The sequence below is a fragment of the Ictalurus furcatus genome, chromosome 24 (assembly GCF_023375685.1).
Source record: "Ictalurus furcatus strain D&B chromosome 24, Billie_1.0, whole genome shotgun sequence".
NCBI lineage: Eukaryota > Metazoa > Chordata > Actinopteri > Siluriformes > Ictaluridae > Ictalurus > Ictalurus furcatus.
Genome location: NC_071278.1, coordinates 3,624,389 through 3,639,310, shown reverse-complemented (window position 1 = coordinate 3,639,310; position 14,922 = coordinate 3,624,389). Strand labels below are relative to the sequence as shown.

At 41.0% G+C, this 14,922-nt stretch overlaps 2 protein-coding genes across 9 annotated transcripts in view; both read right to left on the bottom strand.

Moving 5' to 3' along the window:
* Positions 1–1,370: 1,370 nt before the first annotated feature.
* On the bottom strand, positions 1,371–3,560 carry LOC128600835 (protein PET100 homolog, mitochondrial). Its single transcript, XM_053613547.1, has 4 exons — positions 3,444–3,560; positions 3,110–3,196; positions 2,995–3,027; positions 1,371–1,796 (listed from the first exon to the last, which is right to left on the bottom strand). The coding sequence occupies exons 1-4, from the start codon at positions 3,468–3,470 to the stop codon at positions 1,707–1,709; spliced, it is 237 nt and encodes a 78-aa protein (XP_053469522.1). The 5' UTR covers positions 3,471–3,560; the 3' UTR covers positions 1,371–1,706.
* A 3,274-nt stretch (positions 3,561–6,834) lies between these two features.
* Positions 6,835–14,922, bottom strand: part of brd4 (bromodomain containing 4) — a 64,637-nt gene continuing 56,549 nt past the window's right edge. For 7 of the 8 annotated variants that reach the window (XM_053613545.1, XM_053613546.1, XM_053613544.1 and 4 more), the window contains 9 exons: positions 14,792–14,893; positions 14,269–14,688; positions 12,966–13,709; positions 12,326–12,432; positions 12,057–12,213; positions 10,686–10,822; positions 10,351–10,556; positions 9,626–9,893; positions 6,835–8,920 (listed from right to left, as the gene is read on the bottom strand). In XM_053613545.1, the coding sequence (XP_053469520.1) occupies positions 8,852–8,920; positions 9,626–9,893; positions 10,351–10,556; positions 10,686–10,822; positions 12,057–12,213; positions 12,326–12,432; positions 12,966–13,709; positions 14,269–14,688; positions 14,792–14,893 (2,210 nt within the window). In that variant the 3' untranslated portion in view covers positions 6,835–8,851. The remainder of the gene's footprint in view (positions 8,921–9,625; positions 9,894–10,350; positions 10,557–10,685; positions 10,823–12,056; positions 12,214–12,325; positions 12,433–12,965; positions 13,710–14,268; positions 14,689–14,791; positions 14,894–14,922) is intronic. The other variant, XM_053613539.1, reaches the window with a different exon arrangement.

Sequence of the window (14,922 nt, the reverse complement as noted above, 5' to 3'; positions counted from 1 at the left end):
AGATGACTTCCGGTTAATATACCGGTGTTACAAAATAAAAGTCTGTATATCCGGTAAGTAAAATTAGCCGATAACATAACTGAGGTCTGAGGTTGTTGGATTAAAGCGATTTTAACTGAACAATGTGCTATATTTATTATTATTATTATTATTATTATTATTATTATTATTAGTAATAGTAGTAGTAGTAGTATTTTCGTTGTTCTTGTTATTGTATATGTAACGTATATACATTTTATTCATTTTTATTAATAATCAAAATATTGTCTTAGTCTTGTTTTATAATAATACTTATTATAATAATCACAATTAGTATTATTGTTGTTGTTGTTATTTTTAATTACTATAATTATTCCCTGCTGAAAAAAACAACATAGAAACCCTCATAGAACTTGTAATGGTTTTAATGGAAACTCTAATGGTCCCTGTGGGTCTCTACTAATAATTTGTTGCCTTCAGCTGGTGGCATGATATGTCTAGGGGATACCATTAAGGACCAATAATAGTAATGGTTTTAATGGTTAGCTGATGGTTTGTAATGGTAATTGTAGTGGAAACCACTACAATTTCTGTGATTGTTTCTATTTTTCAGCAGGGTTATTATTATTGTTGTTGTTGATAATGATGTTTTTAAACTAATAATCTGAATATCATCAGAATAAAGTTAATGAACGTATTGTATCTCCAAGTATCCCTGGAGTATATCTACAACCCCATCTAAGAAACACAGATCTAGAGTAATAACACTTCTTTATATTTCAGTGCACTAGCATATCCTGACTACACACTATCATTATAATTCTTATTTTTATATGTATCTTTTGTCCTTTTTAGCAACCATAGTCCATACTCTAGCACAACTCTTTTGTTCTTACAGTTGTCAATCCTTAAAGCTTCTCCACATTCTTTGAATTTGAATTCAGATCAGATATATGGTGTGGAAACTGAACTGGAGCTTGGGTCGCTCTTCAGAGTCACATACAAACCTGTAGAAATACAGTTCTATAAAGCAAATCTGGATGTAGATTTAGATCCCTGACTGTGACAATGACGATGACGCGAGGAGGAAACCTTGAGAGGAACCAGACCCAAAGGGGAACTCGTCCCGTTCTCCGTGACCACGGATAAAACCCTTATCATATAAATATAAACTTTACAGTGTACAGGTGCAGAAGAGTCAAGATAAAGAAGTACCGAGTGTGTTGAAACTATGAACAGATTGTGAATGCTCTTAGCTACAAATCTACAGTGTTTATATATAGTGAGATATATACTGAAGCTTCTATCCAATTCGTTTGTATAAGATTATTGAAATATTTGCAGTGATGCAGTAAATGAATACACAATAATAATAAAAAAAACACACACGCTTATGTTGAGAAACTTTTAATGAACATGAGGCAAACTTGTTAACAAAAAAACAAATCAATGTATTTTTTTATTTATAAAAAAAATAAATAACCCATTATCCAGCAACGACTTCAAGTCAAGTCTTAAAATGCATTTGGAACGTTCTGATTTACAAGATTCATCATTTGCATTGATTCAGTATTATGAAAGCATTTATATTTATATACAAAACTGCACATTTCCTTTCTTTTCACCAAATACACTCCATGTACATCCCTCAGAGCGTTTAACACTGGGTTCGACAGAGTGTCTCTCTCTCTCTCTCTCTCTCTCGGTTTGGTCCTTCTTTCTTCTTCTCAGTTTTCAGTCTCCATGGCCAGCTTTTTCAGCATCTTCTGCTCTTTCCGAATTCTCATGCGCTCCTTAAACTCCTCCAGCTCTTTCCTCTAATTTATTGGCAAAAAACAAACAAACAATAAAAAACAATGTCATAGACGGGGCCCTGAATTGTACAGACTCCACTTTAAGGTTAAAGGTAAAGTCAAGGATTTTAGAAGTGAAATGAAACTCAAACTTCTGTTTTATTGTGGAAAGCATGTATCACACAAATTTGATTTAATTATAATTTTTTTTCTTTTTGAATTCTCAGGGTTTTATAAATCTCATTATTAGGGTTTCTTTTTGACTGTATTGTTGAATGCATGTACATTTGTTTCTATTTATTTATTTCTGTAGTTATTTTCGAATTTGTTTCCAAGCTTCGACAATACAAATGTTCATATTCCTCACGCCAATAAAGCAACCTTTTTACTTTGCCTTGACTTGTAAGAGAGAGAAAAAGAGAGATAGAGTGAACGAGAGAGACGGACAGAAAGAGAGAAAGACAGACAGAGAGACAGACAGAGAGAGAGAGACACACACAGACAGAGAGAGACAGACAACAGACAGATAGAGTGAACGAGAGAGACAGAGAGCGAGAGAGACAGACAACAGACAGATAGAGTGAACGAGAGAGACAGAAAGAGACAGAGAAAGAGTGATAGAGTGAACGAGAGAGACCGAGAGTGAGACAAAGAGACAGAGCACGAGAGAGAGACAGAGAGCATGAGAGAGAGACAAAGAGAGACAGAGAGCACGAGAGAGAGACAGACAGAGACAGAGAGAGACAGACAGCATGAGAGAGAAACAGACAGAGACAGAGAGAGAAAGAGAGACAGAGAGCGAGACAGAGAGCACGAGACAGAGACAGAGAGAGAGACAAAGAGAGACAGAGAGCACTGGAGAGAGACAGAGAGCACGAGAGAGACACAGACAGAGACAGAGAGAGACAAAGAGAGACACGAGAGAGAGACAGAGAGACACAGAGCATGAGCGAGACAGAGCACGAGAGAGAGACAGAGAGCACGAGAGACAGAGAGACACAGAGCATGAGAGAGACAGAGAGACAGAGAGAGACACAGCAATGATTATATTGTGGAAACACTAGGTCATGACGACTTGTTAATAAATGATTTAAACACTCAGTGGACACTTTATTAGGTACAGTATCCATACCGTTGTTATTTTGATCAGGTATAACTAAATAACTGTGGAATGGAAACAAAGACTTTACAGGCGGCCACGATTCCCAAGTGAAACACTTACCTGCATTTTCTCATCAGGTGGAAAAATCTCTCTCTGAGGGGGAAAAAGAAATACTTTGAGTCGAGTAGCATCAGGAGATCACACACTATTTATTACTACTTCATTTAATCCTCACCTTTCTCTTCACTATATACTCCTCGAAGTATTCTGCTTGGTTGGAAATCCAGAACATCGTCACCGGAAAGGAGAGATACACCATCATCTGTATGGAGCACAGCCAAGTCAACACACCGCATACTACCGCATACTACCGCACTAAACACCACGCAAATCATACTCTTATCTTCCATACTACTCTAGTGTGCGGTTTGGAACGTGGATAAGAAACGTTGCTACGCAACACTGGCTCGTGCCCCACTTAAATCTATAGCTTTACGGTATATAAGACAAACTTTTAATATATTTATTTTTAGACTTAAATGTATTTATGTATCAAATTCAAATCTCACCCGAAATATTTCTATTTTCACTCCCATGTCTGATCACCGCTGTCAAAAAAACCAAACAAGCTGAGGGTCACCCAAGCGCTCAACATTCACAACTTCCGGTTTCTGTTTCACCATCAAAATAAAAGCTCGAATATTCAACAGTTACACTTTTTTTTTAAGCATTTTTAAAAAATTATAATAAGTAACAGACTGCGAGTAATATATTTTTGTGTGTATGGGCGTATTTGTGTTTATTTCGTTCAAAACTGACACATATTGGCGTGTTTCCAGGAGGAAAATTCAAGAACCAGGATTTATTTCCTGCTTATTCCGACATGTCCCGCCTCCTATCCTGGGATTGGCTAAGATTATCTCTTACGTAGAATTCCTCCAATTAGAAGACTGCTCGTCAAAGCCAGTGCGAGGTAATGACCAATCAGAGGGCAAAGAATCGGGAGTAGGCGAATCTCTCTTATCTCTCATCATGGCGGAATCAGTATCACGTCAGAACACAGAGTTAATGATGCAATGATGGTGTTGCTCTTCCCTTATGAAAAAGTTTGGGCTGTTAAACTTTCCATGCTTTCTGTTTGGGTTTTTCTTGCAGAATAGATTGGTTCCAGGTTTAGAAATGACTGGCAAATTCCAAACTTGTGCAAGAAATTTCTAGAAAATGTATAAACCATGAAACTTGGGGTGGTCCTGTGAGGATTCTGAGGAAATTACTATTAAACATTGCTCAGATTTCCATGCATCAGATTGGGATTAACATAACTGATATTATTTTAAAGGAAGTTGAGTCGGATTAATCGGATAATCCTGATCTTCGAGAAAGAGATAGATTAGATTGCGAATAAAATACAGTAAAGACAGGCAGTGAATCATCTCCATGATGCTCCAAATGTGCATTTATTATACCCCCCCCCCCCTTCAACATTGTCCCATATCTCAGTCATCCACTAAATACTGTACAACACTGCCATGCTGAGCAACGCTGGACTTTTCCCCAACAGATGTAGAGATGAAGTACAACCCAAATTTCAAAAAAGTTGGGACGCTGTGTAAAATGTAAATAAAAACAGAATGCATTGATTTGCAAATCTCATAAACCCATACATTATTCACAATAGAACATAAACATGTCAAATGTTTAAACTGAGGAAATGTAACATTTTAAGGAAAAAATAAGTTAATTTTGAACTTGATGGCCGCAACACATCTCAAAAAAGTTGAGACAGGGGCAACAAGGGGTTGGAAAAGTAAGTGTTAGTGAAAAGAAACAGCTGGAGGTTAATTGGGAACAGGTCAGTAAGATGACTGGGTATAAAAAGAGAATCTTAGAGAGGCAGAGTCTTTCAGAAGAAAAGCTGGGCAGAAGTTCACCAATCTGCGAAAAACTGCGTCTACAATTTGTGGAAGAATTTCAGAATAATGTTCCTCAATGTAAAATTGCGACGACTACGAATATCTCATCATCTACATTTATCATCCATCATTGTGTAGTTGGCAAAGTGACACACTTTTCAACCACCAGAGGAAATGGACCATCCTTCCATCCTACAGGACTCTCAGCCCAACAATTTTTATTTTCATTAAGGACCAATAATAAAGTCATCAAAACTTTGGAATGTAACAAATGGAACGATGGGAATTATGTTGCGATAAAAAAAATAAATAAAAATAAATAAATCAAAATAATTTAGTATTTTAACATCTTCAAAGTAGATGCCATTTCCGCCTAGAATTTCCAGAAATGTATTCTTGGTGTTTTCTCGACTGATTTCTTGAGGAATTTCCTGGAGATGCTTTTTAAACAGTATTAAAGGTGTTCTCACCGACGCCGGACTCTTATCAGCTGCTTTTCAGAATACTTCTCTCCGAGTCGTCCGTTTGAAAAAAAATATTTATTTGTAAATAAAATGTTAGTCTTCTAATGAAAGAAAACTTTTGCTTGTATTTTCTCATTTGTAAGTCGCTTTGGATAAAAGCGTCCGCTAAATGAATAAATGTAAAGAAACGAATACGTCGGAACGATTATATTTCTGTCTACAACACCGATATTAAACATTTAAATCACACACCTGCAGATCAAAAGCTTTTTACCATCATGAGAAACATTTCAGTCGAGTGTCCACAAACTTTTGACTGCTTGCGTGTGTAATATTTTATTATATTATATATATATATAAAAACACACACACACACACGTGTTGTGGCCATACGAGTGCTGGATGGAGCCTTTCTTCCCCTTTTACATTTTTCTTCAACTGTTAATTCAAGTCGGGATGAAAATGATCTCCAATTCTCCACGTACAAGGCCGCGTAAAACAAGTAGCTTTCCAAAACGATCCAGAAAAGGACGGTTTTCAGACAGGAATAACGTTTCGAGGTAGTAATGGAATGTAAATGTAAAAGCTGAGTTGATTGAAAAACTACAATTGATTTATTTCAGGTTTGTATTACACATCATTCTCTCACAGGATTGAACTTTTCCTTTAACGAAACGATGACGCACCCACCAGACATCTGGAACATCTTGAATCATCTGCTTCCAAATAAGAGGACTGTAAAAACAGGCGAAGTGGTGACACAGCGCTACAGGAACGGGTTAAAACGCCCGCAAATGAAACGACCATAAAGACAGCAGGACTTTTTTTTTTTGTTTCCTTTTAATTTTCTATAAAAGAGATGAGTTTATATCATGATTATAACAGAATCATTAACCTCGATAGCTCACTCACATACCAAACAGTAATCGAGGGAAATGTTTAACACAACAAAAAAAAGAAAAAAAAAAAAAGGAGAAAAAAAGAAAAAAAAAAAGAAAAAGAAAAAGAAAATACCTGAATAAAGCAAACTCTCTGCTGAGATGCAGGTCAGCACATTCTCCGGTGAAACCATATCTATGGCACATACATGTCTGACTGTTAGAGGAAAACACAAACAGAATACATTTAAAGGCTTGAAGGAATGAAGAGTTTCTTCTTTCACCTTTTACAAACCGAATAAAAAAAAAAACAAACGAAAGAAATGTGTATATTTATTTATGCGGACTTCGTAAAAAGGGGCGGGGAAAAAAAACAACCAAACACATAAAAACTAAACAAAACAACCAAAAAAAAAAAAGCGACAGCAAAGCAACTCGTTCTTGTGAAAGTGTTTATGAACGCTCCGTGGAGGAGCACGACTTCTGACTGTGCCACATACTGAAGACCAAACCGACTCGCTCGCACACGCACACACACCCACACACCCAGCTATCCATACACACGGAATACGAGTATGCGGCTGCTCAAGACACGTCCTCTTAAAACAAGCTTCGAGGAGAAAAGAAGAAAAACGTAATCTCCGGGTGAAGAGTTAAGAAGTCCAGCTAAAACTAGATTTAAACCTGAATATTCGTAAATGGGTAGAATATAAAATGTTGACCTTTCTTTTGTGTGTGTATTTTTTTTTCCTTTTTTTTAATTATTATTTTTTTTTATTTTTTAACACAGGCTTTCCCCCCCACGCTAAACTGCAAGTTCTCCCTCCCGAAACCTTTTCACGTCCCCCTCCCTCTCCCCTCCCCGAGAGTGTAATATATGCCAACTAGAATCGCAATACAATACAGGCACTGGAGAAAACACCATAGGAGAAAACTCGAGAGAACCTGCTTTAATTAATTAAAGTGTGCCCCTCGAAACACCACCCTGCCCTCCCCTTCCGCCCCACCCTTAAATCCGACTCAAAGAACATAATTAGAACTCACAGCCACTATAATTGAACAAGAACAATGATATAAAATCAGAACTGTTGCGCTTTTTTTTTTTTTTTTCTCTGTGTAATGTTTTTTTTTTCCTTTTTTTCTTTTTTCAAAATCTCTCGTAATCGGTCACGTTTAGAACGGCGTACAGTCCCCTCCGGTTGCTTATCATGAAACGATCTGCGAAAGGAGAAAAGAATAAAAAACAAAACAAAAACAAACAAACAGGAAAAAAATAAAAGCGAGAGTGAGAGAGAGATAGAGAGAGAGAGAGAGAGAGAGAGAGAGAGAGAGAGAGAGAGGAGCCATGCACTACATGTCCGAGTGCTCGAGACGTGACTTCGGAGGAGTCTCAGAGGATTCAGAGTCAGCCGGCTGCTCATACGCACTCGAGCTTACGGTTATTTCTAGAAACGCAGTAAAGCGTGAACCTGAACCGCTTCCCCAGACGCTTTCAGGTCTTCTTTCTATAATGTATAATACACAAAGTAATGTCGCACTGTACGCTTTTCAAAAACAAATCTCAAACTCAAGGATCAACAGGTAAACCGCTCCTCTCGCGCCGGATTAGAGTATAACTTAACCTTTTTTTTTTTTTCGTCTTCAATTGTCGGAATAATGCATATATTAGGTTTATTCTACTAACAAGCCTACCTAAACTTTCACGTCTGGTGTGGAGGACAAGAAAATATATCTATATATTAAAAAAAAAAAAAAAAGAAAGAAAAAAAAGAAAAACGAAATGAAAAGGCGCATTAAATGAAAGAAAAAAAATATATATATATATCAGGGACTAGGACTCTTGTTTGGCATAGACATCAGAAGAAAAAGGGTTAAGTGTTGGTAAGAAAGTTTAAAAGGAAAAAAAACAAAACGTAATCTTTAAGAAAATAAAAATATGTTTACAGTAGATCCTACATAATGGGGAAACAAAAGAAAAGAAAGTGTTAACACTTGTATGTGTGTGTGTTTTTGGGAGTATTATTTTTGTTGCTGCTCGGTGAATGTTGTGTTGCGTATGGTGAGGTTGGTGTGTACCTCCTCCTCACGTTATGATCATGAGTTGTTAGCATAAATCGCTTGCTTGTGTTCCAAAAAAAAAAAAAGAAAGAAAAAAGAAAAGAAAAGGAGGAAAAAAAAAAAAAAAAAAAGAAAAAAAAAAAAAAAAAAGCAATACCCCTTACACATCTGGCAGTTGATGAACAGCCTACTACGGGTAAATCAGTACGTTTTAAACTGTTGTCACTTAGATATACTTCCACTGATATCAAGGTCCAAAGCATTGCTCCCATACGTGCGAAAGGGCGCCCCACGGAAACGTCCTCTCCTTCCTGCTACTTATATGGGTTTAAATCCAGGAATAATGCCAGAGAGGCAATGATGTCCCAGCTCGAGGGTCCCTCTTTTATTCCCCCCCGCTAAGGCTACAGGGGGCGTCCTGTCAAGGCCTCAGCTTCGCCAAGTGCCATCTCTGCCTCTGCGGTGCTTTTCTCATGCTCCCAGTCGGGGTCTTTTATAATTATTAAACGTTTTTATTAAAATTCCCTTACTGCTTCATCGGTCCGTTTCGCTCTACGCAGAGGAATCCGTTCGCGGTTTTGTTTTGTTTACGTTTGTTGTCAGGTTTTTTTTTTGTTGTTGTTTTTTGTTTTGTTTTGCGGTCTCTCGTGCCTCCTCGTGCATTTCAGAACAAGTTCTCCTCGAAGATCGCCATCAGATCGCTTTGGAAGTTCATGTCGATGGTAGCTGCCATCTGTAGGAGGAAGAGCAGAAGATGTTAAGGACTGCACGGTGATGATCCAGCTCAACGTTTAGCCGTTGATAATATTAAAATATAAATATTTACTTTGACACTTTTCATATATTAAGTATAATTATGCTTTTTTTTTAAAAAATGACGATTATTACGTTCATTTAGCAGCTAGAACGGTTTTCCTTATTACAGAAATATAGTAGCGTTTCTTCCTCGCCATTATAAACCTGTATACATTTTTTAAAGCGTAATAAAACTAGTTATTAGTTACATTCAAGACTAAATAAACACTACAAGGATCAGCACTAGAATTATTGGCACCCTTGGTAAAGATGGATTAAAAAAAATGCAATGGGGGGGTGGGGGTGGGGGGGGAATTACTGGTAAATGAATGGCTTAAACTAAATTATATTCAATAAAAGGTTGAATTTCTTTGATTATTCTTTGAGTGTGAGAAAACTTTAGTACTGGATGCAGTCTCCCTTTGCCAAAGTAACTGCCCAAAATCCACAAAATCTATAACCTTGATCCTTAGTGACGTTTTTTCCCCGCTCTTTAACCGTCCTCCTCTGTGAGCGGTAAGAGTTATTAAAATATCTCCTTTTGTCTTTGAGGGTGTTTTCCCCCCAGACCAGTATTTTGCAAGGACAGGAAAGCAAAATAAAAAACATCTATATACATGCAGATGAGGCCCTATGCACTCACCGCCTCTCTCCTCCTCCTCTCTTGCTCGCGGCGGCGTGCCATCTCTCTCTGCTGGTCGAGGGCGCTCTGGCTGGAGGCTGGAGACTGAGGGGGAGCCTGCGACGGCTGCGGGGCGGACGGCGTCTGGGGCTGTTGGGTCGGCGTTTGGGACGGGGCCTGGTGCTGCTGTTGTGGCGGAGCGGCCTGGGCTTGCTGGTGCTCAGAGCGCCTCCGCTGCTCCTCATGGGGCCTCCGAGGAACCTCCATCGTATCTTCATCATCACGGCCCCTTTAGAGAGACAGAGAGGGACAGAGAGAAAGAGAGAGAGAGAGAAAATGGTAAAGAGTCTTTCACTGAGCTCTTACTACTTTAATATTCCTCATGGCGGTAATGAATTATTCATATAAATAATTTTTTTAAAACAGGAAGAAAAAAAACCCAAAACCCTGATGCTGAGATTGCATCATGATGTCAGTAATCAACCGCGGACAGGAAGTGCAGGTCGACTGGTTACAGCTCTATAATGCACAGGTTTGGCGTCTAAAGTTTAGTCAAAACATATATATATTTTTTACCCCTCCCTACTATGGTGTAACAGCTAAAACCGTCCTATCGAGCCCCGTAACTATCGGCAATTGATAGCAGTTAGATATCACCGCCTGTGGCTTTGAGAGGGGAAAGAAAGGGGTGTGGTCAGATGTACATAACACAGTCATTCCTCGTATTAGCTGAACGTTTGTCTCACCGATGTTTCTCCTGGTCTCTGCGCTGCCGGTCCTTCTCTGCCTGCTCTGCTTGAGCCTTCAGCGCTTTCTCCCGCTCCTCCTTCTCCCGGGCTGCACGGCGGAACTGCTCGAAGCTGTCGCTGCTCGATTTCACCGCCGAGGACGGCGTAGACGTGGACCTCTGCGCCAGGCTTGCCCATGAGCCCATGTTCTTCAGTTTCACATCCTGAAATGAGAAGAAAAAAAAACAAAAACATTCAACCGCGCATGCAAGGACCGTACATACAGAATTATATACAGACGTGTCTATAAATATTTAAAAACGAAAGTCAAAGTTTTAGTCCCTTCCACCCACCTGTACCTTTTTAGGAGCCACAGGAGTCTTGGGCTCCTGTTTGAACTTGTCCTTGTCCGGCATGGTGGGGGGTGGACCGCTATGGTCCGAGGAGCGGATTACGGGGCGAGACGTGTCCAGAGGCTTCATGTCTGGCCCTGAGACATGAACACAGACGTGATCAAAATGTCTTTCACAAAGATTATAAACCCCTCTCTCTCTCATGCTAACACTAGGACTGAATAACACTCCGTTCACGTCATCAAATTGAAGTGAATTGACACGAATGTGATTTTTTTTTTTTTAAATTTCTTTCTGGATTGAAGAAATCCAATTTCTTTCATATGTGGTCCAATATAAGATAAGATAAGTGACCATGCGACGACATCATCATCTTCCTCCAGTATCAATAGTGCATAACAAAACAATAATGGAGGACAGCAGTGGAAGGATGGAGAAATCTGTGATTTACATGATACTTTGAAATTAACTCAAGGAACCTACCAGAACTCAACATTTTCTGGACATTCATTCATTCAAAAAAATAAGTAAATAATATATATATAAAAAAAAACCCAACAGTATAAGTAATATGAAAGCACAATCACAAACGAACACAGCTACAATGCCAAAGACAAATAAAAAGTCTCAAAACTGAGCTCAAGGAGGATTTAAATACATTTCTGAATACTAGTTCGCTGTGTATAAACCACACCGTCATCAGCTGCAGGATTTTCAATCAATTCCCAGAATTAAAAACAGGGTTGGAGTGCTTTTAGAAGATCCTATGGTGTCTTCTTTTAAAGAGACCTTTTTTTTTTAACTTCCTTTCGACCTGTAATACGCAGTTTTATCCAGTATGTTCTTTTTTTTTTCTGTAATTGCACACATTTGATTTACTGTTGAATTTTATGTATGAAAAAATGCTATAGAAATAAAGTTTATTATTATTATTAAATTCCCTGAATTTACTTGCGCTCACGGTCACTCCCCCAACATACCCCTCATCCGAGCGCATTTGAGTTCACTTAATTACTTTCGGGTGATGAACCCAAATCCATTTGTTCTCCCGTATAGTGTTTTGTTATTGGTGCCGAGTGTGAATCGTGCAAAAGTGCTATGGATGTGCACGTGCAGGACGTTTCAGCAGACGGGTGTGTTTGCAGGAGATCCATAATCGCTCTTTAACGCAGTTGCAAATGAAGCGATGAAAACCTGTAACGTGAACGTAGGCAAAATTCCTATAAATGTTGCATTTGAATTTGTTTTTGCAAAGCCACAAACCACAAAAGGCTTCCTACCGACTGTGTGTCTAAACGGAGAATGACATGGAGGGCTTTGTAAAACGTCAACGTTTAAAATAAAACCCTGTAGAACATCATTTGAACTCACTCTGCTGGCCGTGGCCCGGCATGTGCGTCTTGCTCTCAGGCTGTTTGTGTGGTTCCTGGCGTATAGGCGGGCTGAAGGATTCGCTCCTCATCACGGGCGAGGGCGACTGCTTCTCCTCCTTCAGAGGCCCGAGAGCCGGCGGCCCTCGCTGCGGCTCCTGTGGGAAAGACGTGGATGCGGATTAGCGACACAGGACGGAATAACGGACGAGAAGAAGGAGGATGACGACGGTGATCGTGATGGCGTGAATGGAATGACATCTCACTCACTTTTTTAGGCTGGAGGTTTTGTGGAGGAGACTGATGGCCTACAGGAGGATACTGAGAAATCTGAGGGGAATGCATCATAAGAGGAGAGGGGTTCTCTATCAGGTGTCCTGTTTAAAGCAGAAAGAGAAGCCATAAACATTCTAGGTGAAGTACACACATCCTCGCGGCAGTAACGGGTTAACAATGCATTTTAACCGTGTAACCCTTTTAACCCCTCTACACGAACAGGGCTTTAAATAATCTAAGATTTCACACACTGTAGTTTCTGTCCAAAACAAGATTCGTATGGTTAGTGATCTAAGAGATAACGAGCGTGATGGTGTCGACGGCGATCTTAGCATGCAAGTCGAAGCTGTTCTGTTGGAGCAGAGCTGGACAAACTAAAAGACTAAAGCACCGCTGCATCACTCCCTTTAGGTAGCTACGAGGTCTGAATACCACTGCACTGTTATAATCAACAGGTATTCGATTGGCGTCGTAGGTAATTTAGGAAAGCACAAACCGAAGTGAAAATTGACCAACACGGCGATAAAATATACGCTTAAACCAAAAAACAAAACAAAAAAAAAACGTGGTGTTGCTAGGCGACAGGCATCAGAGGTAATAATAATAATAATAAACCTGGGCTGTTAACTCTGACCTGTGCTATAGGGATCAGGTTTGTGTTGACGTGGAGAAGGATGCTGCTGCTGCTGCTGCTGAATAATCTGCTGCTGCGCTTTACTGGGAGTCATGGCCACTTTGTGCTGCGCCGGCTGCGTCTGTGTGGTCTGCACTGGGCCTTGTGAGAAAGCCAGCTGCTGCTGCTGCTGCTGCTGCTGTTGTTGTTGCTGCTGGCTCTGTGATTGCTGCATGTGTCTGGGTGCATGCTGGGGCATCTGCGGCGAGGGCTGGTGCACTGGAGCAGCCTGGGGTTGAGTTTGGACAGACAGTTGGGTCTGCACAGGAAGCTGTGACTGCACCTGCACCGTCTGCAACAGGGAAGGCTGGCTCTGTGGCTGTGACTGACGGCCCTGGAGGGCCTGCATGAGTGGGACCTGCTGCTGCTGCTGCTGCTGTCGACCCTGCTGCAGCTGCTGCAGGAAGAGGACCTGGTTGAGGGGCATGGTGGGCATGGGTTCCTCATCATCCTCCAGCAGTAACTGAGGAGGCTGTGAGGAGAGAAGGCCCTGCGGGGTGAGCGTAGGAGGGGACAGCGGCCTCTGGCGGATGGGCTGATGGGGGTGCAGGAGGTGAGGAGGGAGGTGGTGCTGGGGTTGAGGGGGCTGCTGGGGCTGGAGCTGCAGAGGCTGCTGGGGAGTCGAGGGCTGCGGGGGTTTGGCGGGGAGCGGCGCTGCTCTGTTGCTAGGACGTGAAGGCTGCTGAGGCAGAGCGTTGTGCAGTGCTGCAGAAAAACATGAGGAAAAAGAAAATCATTTCATGCAAACGTTCGAAGTAGAGCTACACGGCGTGCGACTAGATTTTGTGTTTCTTAAAATACCACCGTTTTTTTCTTTTAAACTTATCCTCACGCAGAACTCACTCAGTTTGGCCGATTCCAAAATGCCGTCCCGTTCACAACACAACACATGTCCGCTACGTGAACGATCGTATAACGACAACGCAGACCCTGTGTACTGCACTTTATTCTCCGAATAATCACGTCTGAGATCAGAGCCACAGAACAACACTGATTCCTATTAAAGCCTCATACATAAATTACTGATATGTTTTTTCATCTTTAGGAATCGTGTTTCTTAGCGCTTCAAAATGCAAAACATATCGTCTAACTGGAAACGTATTCTTACTGTAACAGAAACGCATTAAGCTTATGTTTTCATGAAAAGGTTGATATGTAGTACAACCATTTACAACCTAAGTTTAAACAAGTGCTTGATCTAGGTTAATATTACTGCAGACGAGAACTTGGGAAGAGAAATGTCTGACCGGATGCTGCTGTGTACCTGGGGATTGGAGGATGGGGTGCTGGTTTAAGAACGGGTGCGTGTCAGGTGACCCGGGGCCACTTGCTGTGTGAGCGTTGAGGTGAGGCGGGGCAGGAGAGGACGAGTCGTTGGTGTGGTGGGACATGTGCATGAGGGGCTGTCCAAAATGGGGCAAAGAGTCAAACGTGTTCTCGAGCAGCTGCGACGACTCCAGCGCCGTGACCTGAGGAGCCATGTACGCTGCAGGAGACGGATGCTGCTGCTGCTGCTGCTGTTGTGGCTGCTGCTGTTGTTTTAGCTGAGCTGTGGGCTGTAAGACCGGAGCCTGGGGCTGGAGGGGCATCTGGGGCTGTACCATACCTGGCGCGATCACCGGGTGGTGGCCTTTCTTCCCCTCTTTAGCAGAGTGACCTCTCTTCTTCAATTTAGAGGCCATTCCTGAATTTTTTGATGAGATAAAACAGCTGGTTGTAATCGAAACCAAGCAGCGAGATTAAGAGCAACTGAACGAGGAATCGTAAATAAATAAGCATCTTTTTACCTGACTCCGAGTCCTCGCTGTCGGACGAGCTCGACTCGCTGCTGCTGCCCGAGTCTGAAGACGAGCCTTTTGGCTTAGCGCTCATAGTCTCCACGGTCTTTTCTGTAATCGGGTAGTGTGAACATTAGTGT

Coding starts and splice junctions, on each gene's coding strand:
- LOC128600835 (XM_053613547.1), bottom strand. CDS start 3,470: ATGGGAGTGAAAATAGAAATATTTCGG. Junction 3,197..3,443: donor TGAAAATAGAAATATTTCGG/GTGAGATTTGAA, acceptor TGCTCCATACAG/ATGATGGTGTATCTCTCCTT. Junction 3,028..3,109: donor AGTATATAGTGAAGAGAAAG/GTGAGGATTAAA, acceptor TTTCCCCCTCAG/AGAGAGATTTTTCCACCTGA.